The following is a 27,786-nucleotide window of genomic DNA, read 5'->3' as shown; positions in this document are numbered from 1 at the left end:
CAGGAAGAAATCCTCCTCATTTAGCAGCAATCGTTTTTCCTCTCCTCTCTTCGCAGTGATTAAATTAGCAGACTGCTTTTCCTCTGAGAAAATGTGTCCGTGGGTCCCAGGAGGTACTGTCCATTTGCCTGTCTGATGGGTTTCGGGAGGGAAGGCAGAGATGGGTGTGCACGTGTGTCCCTCCTTTCCCCTCTCCCCGGCAGGGTCTCTCCCACCTGGGATGGGGCCCAGCCAGCAGCAAGGACCACAGAGAGGGCAAGTGCCAGTCTTAGCTGCAGGAGGCCTGGCAGGTGGCCGCGTACATACTGCTGCCCCCCATCGCCCCACTGCTCAGGCTGCTGGTGGGACACTTGAGGGGTTTCATGCTGCTGTCCCTCTGGATGTGCAAGTGCTCAAGCTGCCAGCGCTCCCAGCTCTTCCGAAACTCCATCTGGACCTTCCGTGGGAAAAGGAGGGACACAGAGGCCATCATGCAAACCAATGGCCCACAAAATGGCCCCATTATTATATTAGTGGGGAAGGGAAAAAATCCCCTGCATTACATTAAGAGACACAAGCCAAGGCCTTCAGGCGCCTAAATTAACATCCCAATAAAATTGTTTATTGTTGTCTCCTATTTTCCGCCTCTCCTCTGGAGAGAGATGGGTTTGATGCCCTAATTGGTCTTTCCCATCGAAACTCTGTGATTCAGCTAAGCACCATTTACAATCCATCATAGTACAATTTAATGGAAGAGAACGAGACCAAGAGAGAAATGTAGTAGAACAGAGATAGGAGGGAAAAGAAAGGGAGAAGAGAGAACAGTGACTTGAGAGAGCCCTCTCAATTTTAGCATGGATGACTGGGAAGGAGACAACATACCCCCTAACAACCATGGTGCCTCCACCAGACCCTGCTCAACTCCCTTGGGCTTTCATCCAGACCTAGCAACCCCCCAGGGAGGAAGGAGGAGCGGAGGAAGGAATGAGGCTGAGACTAACAGACAAGGGCTTTTCATCCCATCCACGGAGACCTGCAGGGCCATGAAGGGTGCAGGCCAGGTGGGTCAGCCAACCAGAGTCCCTGTGGTGCTGGGCTCTGGCCTTGCCCATCAGAAAAAGCCTTCTCAAGAGGGCAGCTTGAGGCCCTGATTGATGGGGCAGAAAGATACAAGTCCAAGTAATCCTGCAGATCCCTGGTCACTTGAGGGGTTGTGGCAGTGCTGTGGTTTCTTGTGATGGCCAGTGATTCTGGTCCGCCAGTGGGAGCTGCTGAAATCTACACATCTAGTCCTGAGGGGCCTGGGCTTTCCGTAGGAGCTTCCCCGGGGCTTCTCTTCTGTTTTCTACCTTTGTCCCATGCATTCTTGTGAGGGAGGCCTGGGGTCTTCCTCTCAGGCTCCCTAGCCACCCACACCCCCAGCAGCCAGGAGGACCAGCTGCCAGCAACCAAGGGTAAGCAGCTGTCTGCTAATCCCCCTACCAGCTCCTGTGCCAACACCCTTCCTCTCCTTCCCCTCATACAAGGGTTATCATCCATCTCACTGAGCCCAGCAAGAAGCTTGCTATGGCCACATGCCATCCCTTAAAAGAACTTCTGAGCTGAGTGGAGCTGACACTGCCCAGAGCCTGCTTGCCAGGATGGACCAGTATCATGGGGTAGCCATCGTGGCGCCTAGGGCTGGGCAGGGGACAGAGGCTGAACAAACACCCCCTACGGCCACCTGGCTCTGTGCCTTCCTGTGTGTGCTGAGTGAGTGCCAAGCGTGTAGCTGACAGCTGGGATGGGGATGCCCAAGGTTGACGGGGGCCTCTACTTGTACATCAAGCAGGGAGGCTAGTGTTGTACCAGAGCCCTTCAGCTGGGGAGGAGGAAAGGCAGGGAGGAGAAAGATGGTAAACTAAGGTCCATCCATGGAAAGCCACTTTAGGATGGCAGAGGTTTCAGAGATACCAGCAGGAAAACGGACAGACCAGGACTTCTCAGACTGTTCACACATGGGCCCCGTCAGCCCTCAGCTCTCTTTCTAGGTCCCTCAGTTAATACAGTGGACCCACCAGGATTTGAACCCATATAAACCCTGGCTGCGAAGCCGGTCTCCTGCCCTCCAGTAGCTCTGTAGGTCCTGCATGTTTCTGGCTGTGCATCCACCTTACTAGCTAGGAGCACCTTGCGAGCCAGAGTCCCAGCTTCCTCACCTACACGTCCCTGTAACTGGCATGGTGCCCAGCATACAGCAAGTGCTCAATAAGTATGTTTTCTTTTTAAATGAGTCGAATGAAAGAATGAGTAAACAAATAAGCACCTAACACTGGGTTCCTTCTGATACCAAGTTATTAAAATGAAACAACAAAGACAAGATCACAATCCCAGCCACCATCCTAGCACCCAGTGCTGTCAGTGCAGTTCCCCAGGCAACATCCAATTCCGTCCTCATTCCTGCCCTCCCAGGTCTTCAGTTCAGCAAACACTTCCTGAGCACCCTCTCTGTGCCAGGCACCATGCCAGGCCCGGGGGATTCGGAATGAACAGGTAAAACTCATTCCCTTCCATTTACACTCGAAAAGACAGAGTCAAGGGAGGCAGAGTGACTTCACCGAGGTCAGAAAACTAGGTAGTGGCAGAGCTGGGGCCAGCATTCAGGGCTCCCAAGTTCCCTCACTTTAACTGTCAAGAGCCATGCTGTGAAGACAAAAGCTACGGCAAAACCACCCCCTCGGCCTTCCCTGCTCGATCCCATGCCAACTCACCAGCAACTCGTGCAGACCTTGGCAGCCACACAGGCCCATTGTCCAGGCATCTTTTCTCCTTGGGTTGGCATGGCAACCCTTGGTCTGGAGAACCCTTTGTGGACAAAGGCCTCTGCCAGGAGCCACGTGTGCCTTTTGTGGCCCAGTGATGATGACGTGGCTGTCCTTGTGCCTGGAGGAGCCATGGCATGAGGGGTCTGGGGTGGGTTGAAAGGAACTGGGCAATGCACCTAGAGGAGGAGGCAGGCTCTCTGGCCCTCTGCGTGGGATCTCCTGGACCCCAAGGCATGAGCTGGGAGAGGCCAAGGGGAGAGAGGCAAGCTGGGGCCTGTAGCAAGGCCTGGTCTGAAAGATACATATCTGGTGACCTAGTGATTGAGGGTCAAGTTATTTGCCAACAGCGGAGGTGGGTATGCGCCCCATCCCTTCCTCCTTACAAAGCTGACCAGCCTTGGGGTGATGGGCTGGGGGCAGGGCGGTGACTGGAGAGCAGGCCTTTGAGGAATGGAATCAGAAAAAGAGTCTGAGCTGGGGGCCTCCCTGCAGTGGTGATGGGGAAAGACGTGTGTGAATGTGTGCTGCTGACAGCTGCTTTCAGAGAGGGGGGAGGAAGAAGTGAGAAAGTTCTCTCTCGATGCTCAGGGAAAGTAGGAGCCCCCTCTCTCAGCTCTCAGGCCCCTGCTCCTCATACTCAGGGAATGCATGCTGCCTGCACTGCTACATGTCACCTCCCAGGCTGGGAGACAAAGCTTGGGGCCTGGGTAGCACATGCCCCCTCCTAAAGAGAGCAATTCCTGAACAGAAAACTACCCTGCAGAGCCTGTGGCTACTCACACTTTAACATGTGCTTCGTTGTTTTAAGATGTTCTTTAGGACTCAGCTGCAGGGGTGTGACAGGAGCGCACATACCCATGGCCTCCTGGGATCAAGGAAGGGCCTGCTGCACGAGCCCTCTACACCCTTTGCCTCCACCTACCCACCCAGTAGCCCCTGACGGATTAGAAGGACCCCTGCCTTCAACCTACACTCTACACATTCTAAATGTTTGATCTGGGCTAATTTACTTCACTTCGCTGAGCCTTCATTTTCTCACGTGTGGAACAGGGACAGCATTTTTTGCTTCAGAAGACTGGACTTAATAAAACACTTGAGCACCTTATCCACAGTAAACACTCAGGAAATGTTGGCTTCCCTTAAAGAGATCCAAAGGCCACATACTCAGAGCCTGTCCTTTCCACAGGAGGCAAGTACCAGGGAGGCTGGAGGAGGTCTCGAGGACAGGGGAATGCTCTCCTCCTCTCCCTGTCACAGGACCTTGTTTTTCTCTTCCCAGTGTCCTCTAAAGGACAGGTCCCACTCTGGGAATCACTGAATACTAAAATGACATATAATAGCTCTTGATAACCAAGAGCCTGGGAGATGGTGCTCGTGTTTCTTTATGCCAAGCAGAGCTGGGGTGTCCTTCAGCAACACCCCCACCCCTGAAGGCGGGGTCTGTTCCTGGATAACCCCTTTGTCTTGGCAACTTTTTCATGCTTTAGCTCATTTAACCCTCTCAGCAGTCTCTCAGAGATGAGGAAACTGAGGTTCAGTGTGGGAGCATGACTTGCCCAAAGTCACATGGCTTATTAAGGAATGGGGCCCAAGTTGGAGCAGAGATGTGACACCAAAGCCCACTCCCTTGTATCCTTCTGCTGCATTATGTCGTGTCTTTGAATCATCATGCAGCTCCCTACGACACTGAGGTCCCCACCCACTGCTCTCCCAGCATCCCACAGCAAAAGACAAATCCTCATTCCTGTCCTGCTTCTAAGACCTGTGATGTCCAGACTCCAGAGCTCAGGGACATGCAAAGAGGTCTGGGCTCTGGGATTAGAGTCCCTGGACTACCTGAACTCCAGCCTCGCTAATGCAAACCCCACCCTGGGCCTGAGTTGGTTGACAAATTCCACTGTTCCTCCCTCCCCCACCAGCCCCATGACTATGGGGTAGTCACCACCAACCCTGCCTTCCCTGCAGGGAGCTTTTCCTCTTCTGAAGACTTCCCCAGGCAGCCCAGGATACTGCCTCCAGGCCTAGCATTTGTTTTCCTAATAGAGAAGATATGGAGCGGAGGCATTGAGGCATCTGCGGTTTCCAGTTTGATGGCCTGGGATGTCCCTGCTCTACTCCATAACCTCGGAGGAAGGGCTCTTCCCAGGCGCACACAGACGCAGTAGCCCCTCTTCCTGGGAGCTACCATGTCAAAGCAGTGAGGGCCGTGGTCCTGCGGGGGAGGCTGTGGGGGTCAGCAAGGAGCACCCCCCACCCCAGCCATCAGAGAGCATCCAGGGAACTCATCCCTTTCTCACAGTGACCCGGGGCTCTTGCCTGCATGCACAAAGGACAGGTGATTTCTCCCTTAAGTGAGAATATGAATCCAGCCCAAACTTGGGGCAAGTTTCTTACTCCCTCTGATCTTCAATGTTCTCATGTGTGAACAATGGGAATACTGAAATCAGGATTTTAGCAATTTTGGGGAGAGGGTGATGAGAATGAAACGAGAGTGATTATTAAGGCCCCAAGCACAGTGCCCCACAAAAGATCTTCAGCAGCAGCTCTGTTGACTATGAACCCACTGTACTCATGGAAGTACACTGTGGACAATCCACTACTACCAAAATGCAGTGTGAACCATCTACTACTACTTCTACTACTACCAAAGAGAAGACCGGCTACATGTTTTGCATGACTTGGGGGTATATGTTGAAATAACTTGTAACAGTCTCCACCACCCCCATGTTCACTTAGGGACCCCTTAATATGAGGCTGGGTCCTCCTCACACCCATGATGCCCACTGCCACCAGGCTATGCAAGAAAGAGAGGGGGGGAGAGAGAGAGAGAGACTGTAACTCCAGTTCCTCAGTGGGGAGTGGGGATTTCAGCTTAAAAGGCAGATGGGAGCCTATTTTACAACCCAAAAGAGTCAGTGGTAGCAGCCTTCACCACCTCTTACCTCACTGTTGACAAAGCAGTACAGGATGGCCACCATCAGCCCCTGAAAACAAGAGCGCTGTCAGAGGGAGCAAGTAGAAGGGAGGCACCTGCTGGCTGGCCCCGGTCCCTACTCGGAAGCCCCCCAGGGCTCCAGCCTCAACATCTCCCCTTCTGGAATTGGGCAGCCACTGCCGGCTCAGAGATGGGGTGGCGGCTCCTTCCCATTTCCTTTCTGGAGGAGCAGGAAAGTTTCCTCACTCACATACAGCAAATGCTCCACCACCACCTCTCCCTGCGGAGGCTGGTCCAAATAAGTGGATCTGCTGTGCCTGTGAGGAATCTGCGACTCCCCCAGCACCATTTGCTCACTCAGCGGCCCAAGGCTATTTACTTGCGGGGCTGGGGAAGCGCACACACAGGATCCCACCTCCTCTTAGGCATCCGGTAACCCTCCTGACAGGCTGGGGCAGTTTCTTATGCTTTTACCTCATTGATACTCTCATCCCCTCAGCATCACCTAACACCCGTGGACAGGATCAGTTGTTGGCTGTGGAACTATGTGACCCTGCAAATACTGTTTTTAAATCTCTGAACCTCAGTTTCCTTGTCTGCAAAATGGGGACAATCGTGCACACCTTCTGGGGTTCTGGGAGGATTAAGGGCACAATGTGCGTGAAGCACTCAGCATGGCGCCTGCCACCCAGCGGCAGCTGGGGCTAAAGCTTCTTGGCTGATGCACTTGCAGAGGAGACTGGCCCAGGCACCCAGGCACCCGGGGGTACTGACTCTGCTCTAACCCTGCAACATGGGTCAACACCAGCGCACCTACCGGTGTGACGCGGGTTGCTCTCTGCCCCACCCCCACCCTGGGACGCCACGTGCCCCCCAGCGGAGAGGTCACCTGGAAGGAGGTGAAGGAGAGCTCTGTGAACAGCTTGACGAAGCGCAGCGTCCCCCGGGCGTGCTCGTCCATCACGAGGGCAAAGATGACCTCGTGGGTCCCCAGCAGGGGGATGAGCGTCAGGGTGGACTTGGCAAGTCTGTGGGGCAGAGGGGAGGTGTCACTCTCAACCCCTCTCTCACACACTCCTCTCCCCTTTTTGAGTCCCCCAAGGTCTGGCATCTGGCTCACAGATGTCCCCCCACCCCGAATGCCATGGAACAGGCTACCTGCAGCGGAGGAAACAGAGGTCAAGACCCCTCAGGAGACCAGGGGGCTGCCCAGGTATGGGGCTAAGGGCAAATCCCGAGGCTCTAGGCCTAGCCTGGGTGGCAGAAGAGAGTCGTGGAGGGCTCTAGGCTCGCTCGTGCTCTCTCTCTCTCTCTCTCTGCTGGAAGGAAGGGCTGGGAGTCCCCAGCAAGGCCGTCACCTGCACTTGATGTCTGTCTTGCACATGAGATTGGCCTTCAGTTTGGACACCACGATGCAGATGACCCGGATAAAGATGAGGAAGTTCACCTGCAGGGCAGATGGGCCGCCGGCTGGGTGCCCTCTCCTGGTACCCATTCTCCCGTCCTTCCCCGGCCACCACCCCAGGCCCACCATAACTCCCACCCTCTGCAGTCACTCACCCCAATGGCAAAGAGAATGGGCAGCCGGATAATGAGCCAGTAATTCATGTTTGAGTTCCTGGTCCAGCAGCTGGGGAGGGGAGAGAGGCACACCCACACCTGGTTCCACCCACAGATACCCTGACACACGGCAGGTACAGAGGCATGCAAATGAGCGTGGCCATACACATGCTCACACACACACACACACACACAGTCTCTCCTACACCGCCACAGCCACCCAACACCAGTCCCAAAGATGTACCAGCATTCTTCAAGGGTGCAGCCATACAAACACACATTGTCCTAAAGACACAGCTACAAATAGATACACACAGCTCCTCCACAGACCCGCAAACACAGTCATGTGTGTAACCAGCATCATAGACAAAATGAGATGAGCAGTCCACTCACAGATCTCACAGAAAACCCTGCAGGGCACCACATACTCAATAGACATAGCGATATTTGTCACCATGCCGTCCTGGGGGAAAAGGCAGGGAGAGGGGATTGGAGAACAGATTCTTATACTAAGCTTCTGGTCCCTCAGTTTATCCTCCCAATAAGTGGGAGCCACATGCTGCAGTGGCTAAGGAAGCCTGTGGACCTTGAGGGTGGGGGACCTCAGTACGCCCAGCCTCCTGGAGTTGGACACTTACCCCTCATCCTCATACAGGTACTTGACAATGCCCCAGGGGATAACAAACAGCAGAGGAACACCTAAAGGGAGAGGGGAGAGAGAGGGAGAGGGGCTGGCAGGCCAGAGCACAGCCTCAACATGCCCGGAGGCCTCTCCATCCCCGGGGCCTCCCACATGGCCAGTCCCTCTCCCTGTCTGGTTCCAAACCACGTTGTCTAGCACAGCTGGAAGTAGGCTGGTCCAGGTACATGGGAGAACAGAGGCAGCAGGAGTTCCACCCTGGCCCTCCTGAACCCCCACTTCCATTCCCTTAGCAAGAGGTCCCCCCACCATCACAGTGATACAGTGGTCCTCACCAGTCCTCCCCTCCTCACACGCCAGGCCCACTGCAGGGCCTGCCCCTGGGGCCCTGGCTGAGACACAAGGCCATAGACACCTAGTAGCAGAGTGACAGGACTGTGGCGTGGAGAAGACATGCCTGACGAGGCGGGACAGGCAAGCTCTCCAAGGCCTTCTTCTCTCTTACTTTGGGCCTCATGCCCATCTCAGTCTACCCCTTCGGGCAGTGGAACCCGCTTTGGTCACCTATTCCTCATGCCAATGCAGACAGGGCAATTACCTGTCCACCACGGCCTACAACGCAACCAACCTTAGCAACAAGAATACCGTGAGATGATAATTTTTGGTTGCCATAAGGTGGTGAGTGTGGGGGTAATTTGTTACACAGTCAAAAGATAAAACAACTGGTTTCCAGTTCCTTGATGGTAGAGTGTCAGTGCCCAGCTAGTTTTGAGAGATCAATATATGGTTTTTTTTTAATCTTAAATTGGATTTTCTATTTTTGCATGACAGATGAAGAGATAGATTAGAGCTGAGGAGGACAGAGGTGGGACCAGACCCCAGGGCTGCAATGGGTGTTCACTCCAAACCCTCTCAATGGCTTTCTGCACCAATTCTGCATACCTATCTGCCAGTGTTTTCTCAGGCTCGGAGGTGTGGGCTTCTAAGATAACAGGGGCATGTATATTAAGGCGTATGGAAAAAGATGTGGGGGTGGGGAGAGGGAATGCAAAGGTGCTTTGTGTGCATGTGTGGCTTTGGGGCAATTCCAAGGAGCACATTTCCAGGGTAGAACCCACTTTGTAGGCTTTACTACCACTATCAATAGCCTCAACATCTCCATGTCCGTTCAGCAGTAGCTACTGAGCACCTCGTGTGCCTGGATGTACGTGCTTGAGATGCAGACCCAAGGATGGAGAAAACAAAACCTACTGGTGAGGAGCTCACAGCTGACCAGCATTCTGCATCAGAAAATGTCTTCTTGGCCATTTATTTCTACACAGACCAGACCTGGCAGCCACTATTGATGCTTTAGTAACAGGACTTCATGGGACAAGGGACAGGGATGGGGTGACTTCCAAAGGGCCCAGCATGGGGCTTGCCTCATTGAAGATGCTCAGTGGGAATGGAATGAATGAATGAAAGAATGATGAATGAGTCGGAATCAAAATATCAATGAGGGAAGGGAGTGCTCTCTGGGCAAGAACTTACCAATTCTCTGAGGTACCCACATATTCTGAAACCTCCTTCTCTGGCATCCTGGCCACTACCGTCCTTTCTCAGACCCCCTTCCAGGACTGGGACGCTCACCCACATATGGGCCAAGCCTGGTGAAATGTACTCACTCATCAGCATCTCCTAACAAGGTCTATTTTTAAAACACAGACACGGACCAGCCGCATGCAAACATTAAACACTTCCTGCCACATGCAAACATTAAACACTCCCTGCTGGCTTCATCTTTCTCCATTTAGAAAACCAACAAGACAGGTTGGAGGAAAAAGCTCAAATTAAGACACTGAGAACCAGGTCAGGGAGGTAATGATTCCCTTGTCTACCATGTACCTCCCCTCCTGCCAAACCCACACGGGGCAGGTTTCTGGGGGTACTGGCTGCCAATACTGCAACAGAAGCTGGCATGACTTTTGAACAGATTCTCCCCAAATGTGTCAGAGTTCTACTTTTTTTATTGTATAATATATATACAAAGCAAACAAATAAAAAAGCAATTGTTTTCAAAGCACACTTCAATAAGTAGTTACAGAACAGATCCCAAAGTTTGTCATGAGCTATCATTCCATCATCTCAGATTTTTCCTTTTTGCCACTCCAGAACACTGAAGGATACATGGAATATATATTTCTTTACCATCACAATTGACTTTTTTCTTTTGTGTGAAAAAAAGCATATTTCAGAGTCCTACTTTGAATTCTTCCACTTGGACATAAAACTAAAAGATGATTTCCCAACCATCCCATCTTGGGCAAGGCTTCCTGGCATTCCTTAGCCCTCTGTGAATCTCTCTCTGTGTCTTTCCGTCTCTCACTATGTCTCTCTCTATCCCAATTCGTCAGGAAGAGGATGTTCTGATTAGGAAAGGGAGTCCCCTGGGCCTACCCTTGTGCCTCTGGTGCCCCAAGCTGGGGCCTTGAGGTGGTAGGAAAAGGACCCGCAGCCTCCCACCCTGTTCCTACTTAGAGACCTCCAGGGCACCGTTATTTATTCCCCAAACCCCAACGAACCACCTCCACCCTTGCACACATGGTCCCCTCCCTTTTATTGTTCCTGCCCTCAGATCACCATGGAGACAGGTGCCAGCAGCGCTGATGCTATTTCCCAGAATGGACCCCACCCCCAGGACAACCTTCCGGGAGCCACCCCCCCCCCCCCCCATGGCCTGCTTCCACCCCCACCTCTAGGCCCTAGGTTAGTTGCAGAGCTCTCCAGCGACCCACTGTCTGTTTGGCTGCGGAGGGAGGTGAAGAGGACTGGGATGGGAAGAAAGTCCGAGCAAGGAGAAGCAGGGCCCTGGGAAGGAGGGAGGAGGGGTGGGAGCAGGGAGCTGCACAGAGACACCAGGCACATACCCACTGGGGGCCGAGGAGATGCAGCCCAGGCCAGAGAACTCGGTAGCATTCTAGGCAGTAGGGCCCAGAGCCTGGGGGTAGGAGGCTGGGTTCCAGCCTTTAAGGTCTGCCCTTCTCTGGGCCTCAGTGCCCTTGAGGGACCGATAAGCTTAAAATCTCTTTAGATCTATTTTCTATGCTGGGCCCACACAGAGGGCCATACAGAGCAAACTGGCTGAGAAATACCAGCAAAGAGGAATGAAATGCAAGGTCAGGACAGGGAGGCTGAGCACAGAGCCTTAAGGCCCAGGGCTGGGGTGCCAAGCAGCTTCCTGAGAAGCTGGGCTGGCGGCCTGGTGTGGGGAGGATGCTCCGAGGGCATTCCTGTTCTGGAATAGCCCTGCAGAGGTGCAGGCAGGAGCTGGTATGAGGGTGGGCTGGGGGTACATGGAGAGGAGTCTGGCTATGACTGAGGGTGGGATTCCTGGGGTTTGGACCCAGCCTGAGGAAATGAGTATGAGTTCTCCTGGAGGTCAGTAGACAGCAGTGGTCAGAGTGGCCAGAGGCAGGCGAATAGAGGAATGATCGAATGAGCTGCAAGCTCCAGGTGGGGTGGGGAGGCGGGCCCAGGCAGGGACAATGGGAGACTGGGGAGGGCAGGCAGCAGGGTCTGCTCCCTGCCTCCACCCTAGGTGGGTGCTGGGGCCACAGCAAAGGAAGGCTGTCATATCTGCTTACCCTACGGCACCGAGGTCCCAGCCCCCTGCCCACCCCACCCCTGTCCCCCTATTGGTATCCCGTGAGATGAGAGGCAGAAGCACAACCAGAAATGTTCTAGCAAAAAAAAAAAACAAAGACAAGGTGGTTGTGGGCAAACTTTTTTGGCTAGGACATTTCCAGCTGGACTCCAGGCAGGCATGTCCATGGTCCACCCCTTTCCTCAGCGGCCTCTGACTGCCCACGGCCCCCCCCCCTCCCCTTCTCCATCACATGGCAGAGCCTTAGCCCCCTCACCTCCTCAGGCCCAAGACTCACCATTTCCCTGAGGGCCATCGGCTGCCCAGGGGTGGGGGTAGGTCTCAGGACCTCCAAAGGTGTGTGTGATGCAGGGGTGGGGGGGGATTGGGGGGGTGGGGGACTGGGGGTGGGTATTGCCCAGATGGAGGCAGAGCCCTCTGCTTCCATGCAGGAAGGGAGCTATGCAAACGGGAGAAGGCAGGCAACCAGAGCCCCCTGCAGTGTTGGGATGGGCCCATCAGCGGGGGGGGGGGGGGGGGGGGGGGGCGGGGTCCTGTGCCCAAGGGGGCCTTGTCCAGTGGGCCCTGCCCTTGGCCGAGAAGAGTTTCCTGAACACCAAATTGGCCTCCTGGGTGGCAAGTGAAGGCAGCAGCGTGAAGAGGGGGCAGGGTCTCCGCCCCCCTGCCACAGGTCTGGAGAGGGGGGAGACATGAGTGACGGGGGGGTGGGGGCTTACCCCAGCCTATGCTCAGATAGAGCCTGAAGATGCGCTGCTCGGAGAAGACGGGGAGGGCCAGCAGCGTGTAGAGGTACACGCCCTCCACCAGGAGCCAGTAGTAATTGGCCGCCACGCAGTACTGCATGAGCAGGAACACCAGGCGGCAGCCCAGGGAGTCCTGGGGGCACACGGAGGAGCTGGAGGGGACAGGCGCTCTGCCCCCTGCCTCTCTTGCCCGCCTTCCCCTCCCTGTCCCAGTTGCTCCCCTGCCCTGGGTGAAAGCAGGACGAGAGTTAACATCTCCCGGCCCAGGCCAGGGTTAACAACTTCACCCGCTTTAGCTCAATGAGTTTTCACTATCCGGAGTGGAAAAGAAAAATGGATATATCATACGGGTGAGAACACTGAGGCTCAGAGGACTGAAGAGACTTGACCAATACTATAGAACTAGTTGAGTGTCCGAGGTGGGATTCGAACCCAGGTCTGACTCCTATGTCAGACTGAGGAGGCTCTCGGGGCAGGGCAGCGTCTCCCTCCTCAGGTCAGGAGCTCCCCGTGGCGAGCTGTGTCTCCCATCAGACCGGGGCTCCCCGGGGGCAGAACTGCACACCTCTTGCCTTTCCCGTCCCAGGCTGGGTGGGGTGGGGGGGCAGGCCTTCCCCTCCCCCACTCCGCTGTCCTCCCCAGTCGGACCGGGCCACACACCTGGTAGGAGAGGAGCCCATCCCAGCGGTGCTGCTGCGCGGCCGTGCTGTACATCCACTTGAGGGCCGCGTCCTTGATGAAGACAGACAGTGCCCGGAGGATGAAGGACACAAAGAGGTTGAGGTGGATGTAGTTCCGGGTGCAGCGCAGGTGTCTGCGGGGAGAGCAGGGACCTCCCTGGCTGGGCGGCCAGCAGGCCTCCTCCCAGGCTGACCCCCCCCACCCCCACATGCGTCTGGCCCTGGCCTGCACCCATGCCTTCCTTCCTTTCAGAACCCCGCATCTCCTCAACCTTGAAAGTCCTTCAAGGTCAACTCCAGCCCTGCCTCCCCACGAAGCCTTCAGCTGGGCAGTTACTGCCTCGTCCTCTCCTCCCGCCTTCCATGCTCTCTGTGCATCTTCTTTTTTATTTTTAACTGTATAGTATAACACATGTAAAGAGCAAAGGAAGAAAAAAAGCAGTAGTTTTCAAAGCACTCTTCAACAAGTGGTTACGGGACAGATCCCAGAGTTTGTCATGGGCTACCATACGATCCTCTCAGATTTTCCCTCTAGCTGCTCCAGAATACAGGATGCTAGAAGGAATAAATACTTTCTTGTCATTATAATTGACCTTTTTTCTTTTTTGCGAAAAATAACATATACAAAAAAAGCAATAAATTTAAAAGCACAGCACAATAATTAGTAGAACAGATTTCAGAGTTCAGCATGGGTTACAATTCCACAAGTTTAGGTTTTTACTTCTAGCTGCTCTAAGATACTGGAGACTAAAAGAAGCATCAATTAAATGATTCAGTATTCATATTCATTTGTTAATCCTATCTTCTCTGTGTAACCCCACCATCACCTTTAATCTTTCTATCCCACTCTTTAGGGGTATTTGGGCTATGGCCATTCTAACTTTTTCACATTGGAAGGGGCTGTCACTAATATGGGGTAGGGAGATGGAACTATTTAATGTTCTGGAAAGCCTGAGCCCCTCTAGGTTTCAGGACTTATCTGGTCCAGGGACCCATCTGGAGTTTATAGGTTTCTGGAAAGTTACCCTAGTGCGTGGAACCTTTGTAAATGCTTATATACTGCCCTAGGTGTTCTTTAGGTTTGGCTGGAATGGTTTTGGTTGAGATTTGGGAAGTTATGGTAGTTAGCAATGTCTAACTGAAGCCTTTGTAAGAGTGACCTCCAGAGTAGCCTCTCCACTCTTTTTGAACTCTCCCTGCCACTCATCCTTTATTAGTTACATCGTGGAATCCTCTTTTATACAAAATCATGTATAAAAAAAAGCACTTAAAGTGAAATATGTGTGAGACCTTGCTCTGCTTTGGGATCACTGGACGCCTGTCCTACATGACTCCACCCTGCCCGGTGGAATCAGACTGGGACCAGGCACACGGCAGGAATGCAAAAAATGTGGGATACAATTTCAGTATCCTTTCAGGTAAAAACTTTCAGCAAATTGGAAATAGGTGGGATTTCTTAAACCGATAAGGGGTATATGCCAAATCCTACAAGAGTCATCATCCTTAACTAGGAAAGCTTAGAAGCAGTCTCTTTAAAAGAGGAAGGGAGCAGGGATGTCAGTTATCAGCCTTTCTGGTCGACAGTGCACTGCAGATCCTAGCCAGGCAAGAAAAAACGCATGAGGATTGGAAATATAAAACTGTCATTACTTGTAGAATAAGCTTATCTTCAGGAGAATCTACAGATAAGATATTAGAATAAGAGAGATCAGCAAGGTGGGGAGACAGATAAACATGTATAAAGGTATATACATATATATATACATATGTATACATATGTATGTATGTCTAGATACATTAACAATATATAATTAAAGAGTAAATTCTAAAAAAAAATTCATCTACAGCATTTTTAATCAGGTACCTAGACATAAATCTAACAGAAGATGGGAAATTCTAACAGAATAGTTTCTCTAAGGAGAATATTATAAAACTTGCTGGAAGCCATTAGAGAAGATTTACATTACTGGAAGATATACTACATTCATGGATAGGAAGATTCACTATCTTGAAAGTGTCAGCTCCCCTCACATTAATTGATAATTTCAATGCATTTGGAATAAAAATTCCAGAAGAATTTTTTTTCATGGAACTTTAATGACTTATAAAGAAGAGCCAAGGGCGAGGAAGAGTCAGACACTTGAAGAACCATAAAGTGGGGGCCCTTGCTATGAAAGAACCACAACTTTTAATAAAGGCAGTGTGGTATTGACAGAAGGAAAGATAGATAAATAGGCTAATGGAGAAGAATATAGGTGACAGAAGGCAAGGCACACATATATGGAATCTTGCTGCACGGTAGAGTAGGCACCACAAAGCATGGGGGAAAGGATGTGCCACTTAATAAAGACAACGAGGCAATTAATCATATGCATATATATATAATGAAATTAAATCCTTGATTTGCACCATACACAAAAATAAATTTCAGGTGGATGGAAGAACCATAAGGGCAAAGCACAACTCTGCACTTTCAGGAGAAAATATAGATGATGGGCTGTTTTTGTGACCCTAGAATAGGGAAAAATATCTTGTTGCATTTGTAAATACCCACGAAAATATATAGCATTGGTTTGTGTATTCTTAGTAGTATTGTATAGATGACACTGTGCTGCACATATTCTCCTGCAAAGTGCTTCATTTTTTTCTTCTTGGCCGGATTTTATGTTTGTAAAATTAATCTACCTTGATGCAGGTAATTCCATTTCATTAATTTTTTGCATGCTGTACAGGGGGGGTCTTTTTCCTTTCCATAAAAGGAAAAATAAATACTCATTTAATTAAAATTAGGACCTTCTGTGCATAATATGTCACCGAAAGTAGTGACAAAATAAGCCACAGACTAAGACAGGGTATAAAATACCATGAACACTTAAAAAAGAAAAAGTCAAATAACTCAAGGTGGGTGAAGGATATGAACGAGCAATTCATAGAAGAAAACATGAAAAATGCTTGCTGTCTCTAGGAGTCAGGGATATGCAAATTTAATCCCATACCCAGATATTTCACACACTTCATAAGAACGAATAAAAAGTCTGAAAATACTAAATATTGATCAGGATATTAAACAGTGGGAACGCCCATTTGCTGCTGGTGAGAGGGCAAACTGGTAAAAGCCCTTTGGAGAGCAACATAACAACATCTAATAACTTTGCAAATGCACATGATATTCAGCCTAAACGACTCTATTCCAGGGGATATGCCCCACAGAAACATTTGCACTGGACATAAGAGTTTATAAGTAAGAGCATTCACCGTAGCAAGACTTGTAGTTCAGAAAGAAAAAGGAAGCAGCTCAAATGTCCATCCGAAGGATAACATAAATAAAACTGCAGTATCTCATACAATGGGATATGGAATGACAGTTCAAATTAATGAAATAGGAGGGTGCACAGGTAGTGCAGTGGTAGAATTCTCACTGCCATGCAGAAGACCTGGGTTCCATTCCCAGTCTGTGCACTCCAAAAAAAAATTCAACAAACGGTGCTACAATAAAAGGATATTCACATAGAAAAAGAATGAAATGTAACCCCCCACTGCACAGCATAAAAAAAATTAATGCAATATAACTACCCACATCAAGGTGATTGAATCTTATGAACAAAATGTTGGGCTTAAAAGAAAAAAAGAAGCAACTTGCAAAAGAATCTGTGCCAGACAATATCATTTATAGAATACCACTAAAAATATGCAAAACCACACTATATATTTTCACGGGTACTTACAAATGCAATAACAATACAGGAAGATGTAGGGATGATAAACAACCCTCTCAGTCGGTAGGGCAGAGAGAGGACGTCTATGAGTGACCCAAGGAACTGAAATTGTACGACTGTGCTTTATTTCTCAGGAAAAATGGCATGTGCATGGGTGATCATAATATCAAACACTATATTTTTGAACACCTGAAATATTTCCTAGTCACTGAGTGAATGCATTTATTGGGTGCCAACTCGAGGCTGGTGCCTTGGAGAGGCATGCCATCTCTTCCGTTCCAGCTGGCTGGGGTCCCAAGGACCTGCCTTCAGAATCCCCTCCTGTCCTTGAACCCAGCTCCCCCGATCCACCCCCACCAAGGCAGAGGGAGCGGGGAGAACCTGGCACTGGGTTCTAAACCTAAGGAAGAACTTTCCACTGGGAATGACAAGCTCCAAAGAGAGTAGAAACTTTTAACCCTTGAGCTTTTTCCAAAGTCATACTCAATTCCTGATCATTTAAATTATACATGCTCACTGGAGAGGATTTCCCTGTATTTTCTGCAATCTTACCATATACTGTTAAGGTTTTGGTGTCTGTGATATTTAAACACATCTGTCTTTGTGTGGGGTTTACTTTTTGCAGTATTATATGCATGCATTTACCTGGTGGAGGTTAGACTAAGCATAAAGTGTGGTGTCCTATGTTATAAATGTCATATTCTCTGGTAAGAGCTGTCTGGAGATCGTTCAGGAACCCAGACTAATGGGTTGATCCAGTCAGCATTTGCTGCTTCAGTTTAGTGCAAGGCCCCACTTCTCCTCTATTTGGGGGACAGAATGGGAAGTTAGGATGAAGTGGCTGGGTCCAGGGCCCTCTTACCTGAAGCCGAGGAGGATGGCCGAGGCGATGACCAGAGCTGAGAATGATAGTGCGTAGCCCACCGTGTAGATGATGTAAAGGGACAGGAGCTGCTCCTCCAGGGGGCTCTGCATGCACAGGGGACATGCATGCACACAGCCCTGCCTACCACCCACAGCCCTCCCTACCCATGGGACAGGGAAGAGGTGGAACCGCAAGTCAGACCCCAGTGGAGATGGGGAAAAACCTATAGCAATGGTCCTTGGGCTTTCTAGGGCCCTGTTTCAAGGCCAGAGAGGTGGACACATAGCATATTTGTCTAGAAAGCATGATGTGCAAAGCCCCAGAGGCAGGGGGATGGACAGGATGCAGGGGCCCTAGGGGCCCTGTTTAGCTGAAGGTGGGACCCAAGCTACCTCTTCCCGAGGTCAGACCTCCCCTCCCCCTACTCACTCTCTCCCCTCGCTTGGACTCCTCGCACTCCGACAGGTCCCTCCAGGGCAGGCTGGAGTTGTCCTTGTGCAGCCACAGGCCCTCGGCTGTGCAGAACCGGTACACATGGCCCTGAAGCACTGGAGGTGGGTTGGAGGTGACCTGGGAGCTGAGTCTCGGCCCAGAGCCAGGCAGTCTCCCTCAGCCACTAGCCACCCCTCATTCCTCCCCATCCTGGAGCAAACCTGCTCCCCCAGAATTGACCCCTGAGTTAGTAACAAATGCCTGCATATGCATATGTGCACGCATGAGCACACACATTCACACACACGCACACCCTCGGGTCTTCCTCCCTGTCATAAGCTTTGCTGGCACAAGGATAGGAAAGAGGGGTTGCTAAGCTGGAGGACACCTAGCCCTGCCTTCAGCCTTTCCTCTTGGCCATTTTTATGAGATGAGATGAGTTTATCCCTGCTTCCAGCCTCAGATCACACCACTATCAATTCTGGTGTTGCCCGGCGGCAGGCCTGCAGCCTCACAGCCACTTCCTGTGATGTCCTCTTAGCACCCACCTTCCTTAACACTCCCCGGGAACAGCAGTCCCAGGAATGAAGACGGCACTGGGCTCCAGAGAGAAGGCAAGAGAGGCGGCCCCTGTCCGCAGGGAGCCCCGCCTGATGGAGGAGACACAGCCCTACCCTCAAAGACTCACTGATCTCAAATGAACCCGCAGTCGGATGGCAGCGAAGGGGACTTCATCTTGGAGACCCCCCCCGCCCCCGTTCAAAGGGGTCCTGCCCTCAAGGAGCCCCGACTCAGATGCTGGACATGGAGGTCCCGCCCTGGCAGCTCCCGGTCTGGGGGTGGGTGGAGACTCCAGCCCCCATCCTCAGGGAGCTCAGGGACATGCCAGTGTGAGGACGCGGGCACAGCCCCTGGCTGCAGGGAATCTAGACTTCCACGGAGAACATGCCTGGGACCAGCACGACCGCACATCAACAGGGATGAAACACAGGCCCGCAGAGCTGCGGCTGGGCGCCTGCCTCTGCCTGCTCGCGTCCCAACTGCTCCCCTGGGTGCCGGCAGCCCTCCCGCCGTGCCCCACTGGCCACCCACCCACCTGCGGTCCCAGGGCCGATGGGAGGCTGGGGGAGGGGATCAGGTGCGGCGCTGTGTCTGGGAGGAAAGGCCCGTTTACCTTCTGCAGAAGAATCAGGACGGGCACAAAGGTCAGCAGAACCGGGACAAAGGTGGGGTGGGATAGCTGGAGCCAGAAACGAATTTGACTAGAAGATTTTAAAGATAAGCGTCCCCAGCTGTGGGAGGGAAGCACACCCATCAAGTAGAGGGAGAACAGAAGCTGTCCGAGGCCCTGGGTGGCAGGGGTTGGCCAAAGCACCCAGGTGCAGGGAGAGCAGAAAGAGCGCTCCGTGTGGGAAGAGGTTCATGGGCCCCAGGGGGCAGGGGTTGCAGCCTGGAGGCCTGTCCTCAAAGGCTGGGGAGGGGCAGCAGGCTTGTGGGGCAGGGGCTCCCTCTCAGAGGCCCCCACCCACTCCCAGTATGCAACAGGCCAGAGCTTTACTGCCGAGCCGAGCTCAGAGCTCACGACAGCCTTGACTGTCTCCAGATGTGCCAAACAGCCACGGTGCCTGTCAGTGGGACCTTCGCCCTCCCATACACTGCTCCCCAACGCAGCCCTGCTCCGTCTCCGTCTCCCTCCCCTCTCCCTTCCATAAACAAATCCCAAGCCAGATCCCTCTCCGGGAGAGGAAAGCTACTGCAACTGCAGCTTGCAGCCTGACTCCTGAAAGAACCTGCATTCTACAAGGGGCTTTGCCTGGAAGAGAAACAAAACTGCAAGTTTAATAGTGGGACGCCAGGCAGTGGAAAGAGCAGGTGGAAGGGCCTGTCCTGACGTTGCTTTCACACAGTTATGAGTAAAATCAGGCGTATATAAAAGCAGAGAAGGGGAGGCGCATGTCCTGATTTTAGTGTCCTGAAGGGCTCCTTTCAGGCCGTCAAACGCCTCTCATCTGCTGCGGGGATGCCTGAAATTCTTCACCAGGGTCCATGTCCTCTGGTATGAAGCAAAATCGGAGTTCAGCTGCAGACAGCCCTAGAGCAGGGACTAGTCCGACTCCATGGGGACAAAGACCAATGTCAGAGCCTTTTCTGGCAGCCTATAGCGATGGGAGGAAGGGGAGAGAAGGGGAGGGAGGCAGAGTGGACCTAGGAAGGGAGAGGGCATGCAACGAAGCCTCCAGATGCCTTAAACACAAACCATCTAACTGCCAATCGACCCGAGACTCAGCTGCAGCCTGCGACCTCCCACCGTGTAAGTGGGCAATGCACGGTTCCTTGTTCCCTCCCCACGTGCCCACCACACAGCCTCGCTGCAGGCTGCACATTAACAGACCTGTTTTTTGGGTACCTACTGTCTGCCTGACACGTTTGAACAACCACCTTACAAGGCAGGCACAGTTAACCCAGTTTTAGAGATGAGGAAACTGAGCCTCTGAGAGGCCACGTTCCTTGTTCAAGATCAGCTGGTTAGGGAGCAGCAGTTAGGATTCTAATCCCCAGCTCTCTGCCTCCAGGGGCCAAACCCAAGCAGCAGAACCTGGTGCTAACTGTCAACAATGGCTGTGCGCCATTTCTCCTCCGTGCCTCCCCTGGGCCTGTACTTCCCAACACTCAGTCCTCTCTCAGCAAGCCCTCCTGCCCGCGCGGACCCCAGGCAGCCTGCGCCAGCTTCCCAGGCCTTCCTTTCAAGGCCAGCTGGGGGGCAGAGAGGTGGCATGGGCACAGATATGTGTATCCCGGGCACAGCATCAAGGGATCACTGTGTCCCTGAGAAGCTCAACAAGCCTGTGCCAGTGCATTCTGTCAATTTTCCTTTGTTAGCATCAAATATTAAAAGCCAGGGCTCGTTCCTGGCTGGGCCCATGGTCCCCAGACAGCCATCTCGGCTGGGGGGGGGTGGTGGTGGAGTGGGTCCAGACACAGCCCGGCTTATCAGCCCAGCTTTATCTGGCCCAGCAGGATCTGGTAAATCACAGCCTGGGGCTTGGCTCAGGTCTTGTCAACACGGGGAGGCGGCCGCATGCCAGGAGGCCCACGGATATTTCATTAAGTCAGACCCTGGTGCTGGAAATAAAACCCCCAATTAAACCCTTTCCTCCCGGAAACAGCAGCGGTGCCTGTAATCAAGCTAACAGCTGCCCTTTCACGTGGATGGGATCACTCAGGGCTGTGGAGAGCTGCTCACGAATCCATTAGCTTCTGCACCCAGGCTGCACAGGTGGCCAGCAAGGACTACAAGTCCGCTGTCGTACAGATAAGGACGCCTAGGCTCAGAGGGTGATCGCAGACACAGCCCAAGGTCCCATAGCTAGAAGGTGGTGGAATGGGGGTCACAGGCAGGGCTCAAATTGAAGGCGTTAGCTCAGGGTCAGGGTCGGGGTTAGTGCCCTGCATTAGGCCTAGAAGGAGAACCTCATACACATTCTGAATTACAGAAACTTAAGTTCAAATGCTACTTTTGCCTCAACCAGCTGTAAGACATGGGGCAGGTCGCTTCACCTCCCTGGGTCTCAGTTTCCTCATCTGAGAAATGGGACCCACAATAGCCTCCCAGGTGTGCAGTGGGAGGATTAGGAGATGAAGTGTGTGACGGGCCTGGTGCATGCCTTCGGTCCATGCAGCACGGAGTTCCTGCTGCTGCCCCTACTCCCACGTCTCAGAGGGGCACGAATTCACTATGGCTGGAGATGGAGCCTATGACGTCACTTCAGCCAAACCCCACCCCTGGGCCACGCTGGGGCCCGGCTCTCCACTTGGCAACCCCGGCCCGCAGTAAAAGCGCCTGGCACAGCATTACTCAGGGAGGCACCTGTCAGAGTTTCCAAGAATTGTGAGTTATAGGCTGTTTTAAAAGCATTTTATGACTCTCATATAATTAGAACTAAGCTAACAAACAGGTAGGGATCAGGATGGGGTGCAGCTAATGAGGCTGGAATGATTTGTAACGAGCAGATCAGCTGCTTGTGGGTAAATGAGGCTGTGGAAGGGCCCTCAGGTGGCCAACAGGCTCTCTGAAGCCTCTCGAACCTTCTTCCCGCAAATCTTATTTATACTGGGCATTTCCTTTGAAAACCTCCATTCCATGACTCATCTGCTCCGGCCTTCTCTGTGCAATCTGACTTCCCAATTCTGAAGAAGGGGGGTTAGAATTCAAGGGCTTGGCTGGACTACCCAGGATACTGTGTAGCTCTGAGGCCTGAGGCCTGGCTCCATCTCCAAAGCAGTGCCTGGATGTCTCCAGCCTCGCAGGGCCCTCCTTACCCTCTGCCTGTTCTTTTAGGCCTGGTCCCAATGTCACCTCTTCCTGGAAGCCTTCCTGATAGCACACCACAGGCAGAGGTGCCTCTGACTTTCCTCAGCAACCCAGGCTTAGCCACATGGGGGGGGGGTCACCTCTTCTTCCCAAACATGTGTACACACACATGTACACCCCACTAAGGTCTCCTTCGCAACCCCAGCTCTAGACACAAACCTGGCACAGAGGCCCAGTCAACTTTATGAACTTAATTCTTTCTGTAGTGGGTCCTTCCTCTGCTGGCTCTGTACCCCAGGGGTGCTGTGGCCACGCTGCCTGGCCTCCCTGCCCTTTACTGGGCTTGACCAATGGGAGGTGCCAGCAGACGACAGGGGGCTCAAAGGAGAGAGAAGCTGGGGTATTTCTCCCTTGCTGCTTAGCTGCTTGGACGTTTAGAGGCCACGCTCCTGCCGGGGCGGCCTCTCCATCGGGGCTCCAGCTCTCACAGGGCTCCCGTGACCCCGTCTCTGCCCCCTGCTTTTCAGATCTGGGGGTGGTAAATCTTCCCACTGTCACGGTCCCTGGGTGCTCTGTATTCCCTGTTGGTCCCTTAACCCTGCCCAGCCTCTGTAAGTGGTCCCTCCACGACATTCTCGTCAAAATCCCAGCTGAGTAGGTTTTCTGCTGGGACCACCCCCCTACCCACCCGCCACCAACACTGGAAACTGTAAAGTTTCTCCACTGCTCTCTTGGTCAAACCAAGAAAGCTCCAGAACTGCTTCCTTCCTGGTCCTATGTGCCGCGCCTGGGGGTCACAGAAGCCCCCCCGTGTCAGCCTTTGCCCAGGGGAGCAGCCAGGCCAGGGCAGTCATTGCAGTCATGCTGCTGAGCCTGGGGTGGTCTCCGCAGACCCCTAACTCAGGGAGAGGGGAGAAGGGGGCAGTGTCGGAGACTCCAAGTGTCAGAGAAGGGAGTAAATGAGCCCTGGGAGTCGGCGGGAGGAGGCGGAGGCTGGCAGGGGGCCTGCACGGTGGCCGGTGGCCGTTATCTTCATAGAGAAAGCAATAAAACCCTGTTCGCTCATAAACGGGCACCACCAGGACCTATTTCCTGCTCAAATAAAATTAAAGGCGATGGATGGAGCCACAGGCAGCAGGCAGAGCTGGGGACGGCTTAGCGCTGAAGGATGGGCTCCGTCCTGGGCTTGGCTCCCTGGGGTCTACAGGTCAAGCTGAAGCTGCCCAAGCAATAGCCCCAACACTTTGGGAGGCAGGGAAAGCGTGTGTACTGGGGGTGGGGAGGAAATAAAGTGGGAAATAGTAATAGCTACCTTTTTTCAGGACCGCAGTCCTCCCAACCTCCCCGTCATCCAGATCTGTATCCCAACTCCCAGAGGAGCAAACCGAGGCTCAGAGAGGTCTGGGAACCTGCCCAAGCTCACACAGCCACTCAGGCTGTCAGAAAGCAGAACCATCAGACTGCAGGGTTCAACTTAGTCCATCTAGGGAGGATGCAAGGGGCTCATTGCCCTCTCTAGGGCTGTATCCATCCAGCAGAGGTCATCCAGGCCATTCACCTGTCTCCATGCCCAAAGCCATATGCACATGGACGCATACATGTACACACACGCACACAAGGAGGCCTAAGGTAGCAGTGAAACACACTGACTCTGAACCAGCTCCTAGAGTCTTTCCTGGGTCTACCGCTAACTAACTGTGTGAGTGTGGAAAAGCCACTTAGCATCTCTGTGCCTCAGTTTTCTCATCTGTAAAATGGGAGGTTGATAAGCATAGTTATTAAAAAACCATAGGATTGTTGTGAGGTTTAAATGAGTGTACGTATGTAAAGTGCTTGCATCCTGCCCTGGTAAGGAAGAGCTCTGTGAAAGTCATAGATTCGCTCTGTGTCTCAGCCAGGTGCCTGCCTCTTTCCTAGGCTTTATCTGTGCACATCAAGGGTGAGGTGGGTGTACTGTGAGGGCGGCCAAAGGAGAGAGCCTCCTTAGGAGTTCTGCCTGGGCCTCATCTGACCTCAGCCCCGCAGGCTGAGGTGACGCTCGTGTCAGGACCTGCCCAGTGCCCTGATGTTCCACTAAGGGCTGCCTCCTCCAGGAAGACCCCTGGCTTCCCCCCAAAATACAACCTATTCTCACACTTGCTTCTGGACTGATTCCTATTTGGTCTCAGGCCCCATCAAAGCACAGTGGTTAAGGGCAGGGGCTGGTTCAAATCCTGGCTCCGGCATTTACCCTGTCACCCAAAGCAAGTGATGTAAGCCTACCAGGATCTCAGTCTCCTCAACTGTGCACCTGGATAACCACACGGGAGCTGCAAAGACTATCTGCTTTTAGGGCAGGACTTGGCACACAGAAGGCACTCAATGAATATCAGCTGTGATTTTGTAAGAGCGTGTCTCATCTCCCCTCCCCCGAGGCCGCGAGTTCCTTAAGGCGAGAGAGCTTGTCTCCTATGAACCCCCTTGGTGCCAGGCGGGGCCTGGGTCCAGCATGAGAGCCTGGGGTAGACGGGCAGGGCTCTGGGGAGCACAGCAAGTGCCGCTCCAGTCAGGGGTCCCCCCGCAGCCTCTGGGGGTCTCTGTACCCCATCAGACCTCCCACCTGGCAACCACACCGTTCCCAGCACAGGATCTCTGGCCTCTGCTGCTAGGCAGGACAGATGTGGGGAGGGCCTGAGGGGTGGCCTCATTATCACCTGACTGCTGCGCCCATCGGAGTGGCTGGGCACCTCCACCAGGTACGAGCATCCATGTACGCAGATCCTGCACACGCCGGACACACGGGCACATGTGCACGTTGGAGCAAGGACATCCCCGTGGGCCCTTCCTCCCAAGCATCTGTCCCCACCTGTTCCCTTTCCTTGACTACTTGACGGGAGGGACGGCCATAATTCTCTCTTAGGTCAGCAACCTCCAGACACCCCCCGACACACACACACACACACACACACACACACACGCATGCCCACACACCCACCAGCACAGGTCCTGACCGGCCTGATCCCCCCACCGCCTGCCCTCCCTTCTCCCCCCAAGGACAGGCAGGCAGACCCCCCCCAGAAGGCCTGAAGACGTCACGGGGTGCCTCACAGGAAAAGAAGCAGACCCACATCTCCAGCCTCCCGCATGCAGGAGAGAGGTGGGGTGTGGGGGGGACTCACCGCTGCTGGCCCAGGGGAGGTACCAGGGGCAGCTGACGTTCACGAAGGAGCCGGGAGGCCCGTCGGGCCAGCACGCGTAGTCATCGAAGGTCCGGTTGCAGAACAGGCCTGGGTGAAGGGGGGCCATCTGTGAGTTTCCGCCGGGCTGGGGCACTCCCCACTGCCACGGCGGAGGCCGCTGGGGGACAAGACAGAAGCCTGCACTGGGCGAACCTCTGCCGAGTGCTTTCCTGCATGCCAAGCACCTTCGCGGCCCAGCAGGAGCCAAACAGGCAGACTCCGCCGCTACCTGGTGGGGCCTCTTGCAGGTTCCTTCATGCCCTTGAATTTTTCTGTTTCCTCATCTGTAAAATGGGCTGCATGGGGCTTTGCGGGGTAAACGTTGCATGTTACTCAGATATCTGAGCATAAGGAGTGCTCGATAAATGATCCTTATGGACCCATTTTTCAATAACACTTCCAAAATGAGGGGGGAACATAAGCGCATGCTAGGAATGCTGAGGAGGACACAAAGCTGGGCATGGGTGGGGGGGGGGGGGGGAAGGGGAGGGAAGAAGATAGCAACTCCCAAAGCTGGCAACAGGGCAAATGGGTAAGAGCCAAAAGACAACAGAAATTCGTTGGGGAAATTTTTCTGTAGGAAGTAAGTCCTTGGGCCGGACCTGTCATTTTTCAGTAGGTTGATGTGGGGCAGGAAGGTATTTCCAGGTGAGGGGACAGGTGGGACAAAGTAATGGAAGCATGGGGGAAGGTTTTCAGAGAGGCATGGCATCCGAGAGAGACAGATGACACCATCCATGAATCTTGGGGGGTTTCAAAGCCTCTCAGGAGTTGGGGGTCCCCACCTGGACTCACCTGTGGCCGGGGGTGGAGCCTCACTCAGGAAGCGCTGGCACTGGCGCCGGTATTCTCTCCATTTCTGCACTGTCTCTGAGAGGGACACAGTGGCACCCTGGGGGAAGGGCAGAAATGGGGCCTTATGTGTCCAGCCTGCCCTTCCCTTATCCACCCCACCCTCACCCCAAATACTTGGTTTCTTTATCTCCAGGGGTCCTCAGAGCCCTAAGTCGACCAGACTTGGGGCATCTCTGAAAGGAAGGAGAGAACCAGTTGCCTCCACAGAAGCTCCAGGCAGATATTTTTACATCTTTGTTCCTCCCAGGGGACCAGAACACAGCTTGATATGTAGTAGGTACCCAGCATGTGTCTACTGAATTGATGGTTTCTGGGGCAGGGGCAAAGAGCGAGGGGAGACTGTCTATTCCTGGTCTCAGCAGACCTCCGCTAGGAGAGAGACTCCCTGAGGGCCCTGGGCTCTGCTATTGCATGAATTCCTTTTCTTCCAGTGCCCAGTCAGCCTGCCTGGGAGGTTGCTGCACTTTTAGCCATTGCAGAGGAGATGCACAGGCCCAGAGTTGGAAAGAACTCAATCAAGGTCACACAGCACTACAGGGAGCTAAGACTCAGAGTTCCCTAGATCGGTGAATATGATAGAATTATGAATTTGGAGGTTGTGGGATGTGGTGGGATCTATGCTACAGAGGCTGGAAAGTCTACCCTTAACACCCCTCCTGCAGAATGCAGTCTTGTCACCTGAGAGGGCATCATGACCTCCAGAGTTCCTGCCTGGCACAGCGGCACAGATCAAATGTTCAGCCTGGCTTCTATTAAGCACAGGGAGGAGCCCTGGGGCCCAGGGGCAGAGGGGTCAGAAAGGTTCCAGAACGCTGAGGGCAGGCCTCAATGGAAGGCGCTCCCCTGCCTGTGGGTAGGGGGATGTGAGCCTCATTTCTCAGATAAGGTAAGAATTGGCTTTTTAGCACCCAAGCCCAAACAAACCCGGCAGAGTAGGAATTGTCCCTTCGGAACATTTTTCTGCATTTGGCAAAGATATGTCTTGGGACTGTAATTCGTCTCTTCTTTTCTTCTGAACAGCCTTAAAGAACATAAATATTTCTCATTTAGAGGCTGCAGGTGCTGAAGTGAACATGGGAGCACTTACAGATATCATTTAGGGCCTGTATGTCATTTAAAACAATCACTTTTTGAAATCACAAAAATTTGCGTGTGTGTGGAAATGAAGATAGCTTCTTTTTAGAAGTTTGTACCCTTGACTTGGGGTGCTCTGGGTAACCCTGCCTGGTGGAAGCTGATTCCTGGTTTCTGAGACACCATCCCTCCTGCCTCCCTCAGCAATACAAAAGGAAAAAGAACACGGGGTGGGATTTCTCCTGTCCTCATCCCTAGCTGCACAGGAAGCTCCAAGAGGAGGCCAAGTTTGTGTCCAGCTGACCTTGGAGCGAGTTTGCCGAGGGCCAT

At 53.0% G+C, this 27,786-nt stretch overlaps 1 protein-coding gene across 1 annotated transcript; it reads right to left on the bottom strand.

Annotated features, from left to right (window-relative positions):
* Positions 1-161: 161 nt before the first annotated feature.
* GLP1R (glucagon like peptide 1 receptor) lies at positions 162-27,786 on the bottom strand. The gene is made up of 13 exons (XM_077159416.1): positions 27,761-27,786; positions 26,323-26,462; positions 25,468-25,575; positions 17,995-18,113; positions 17,563-17,669; positions 12,965-13,118; positions 12,278-12,437; positions 7,917-7,977; positions 7,279-7,348; positions 7,077-7,165; positions 6,608-6,746; positions 5,726-5,767; positions 162-436 (listed from the first exon to the last, which is right to left on the bottom strand). Exons 1-13 carry the CDS (start codon positions 27,784-27,786, stop codon positions 269-271), a joined length of 1,383 nt encoding a protein of 460 aa, XP_077015531.1. The 3' UTR covers positions 162-268.

This window comes from Tamandua tetradactyla, chromosome 5 (genome assembly GCF_023851605.1).
Source record: "Tamandua tetradactyla isolate mTamTet1 chromosome 5, mTamTet1.pri, whole genome shotgun sequence".
NCBI lineage: Eukaryota > Metazoa > Chordata > Mammalia > Pilosa > Myrmecophagidae > Tamandua > Tamandua tetradactyla.
This window is presented reverse-complemented; position numbering and strand designations above follow the sequence as displayed.

Bases quoted from the DNA above. Each gene is read 5' to 3' on its own strand.
- GLP1R (XM_077159416.1), bottom strand. From the start codon at position 27,786: ATGGCCCTCGGCAAACTCGCTCCAAG. The intron at 26,463-27,760 runs GTCAGCTGGACA...GGATAAGGGAAG, and splicing joins CTCGGCAAACTCGCTCCAAG to GGCAGGCTGGACACATAAGG. The intron at 12,438-12,964 runs GTGTGTGGCCCG...GTGTGCCCCCAG, and splicing joins ATGGGCTCCTCTCCTACCAG to GACTCCCTGGGCTGCCGCCT.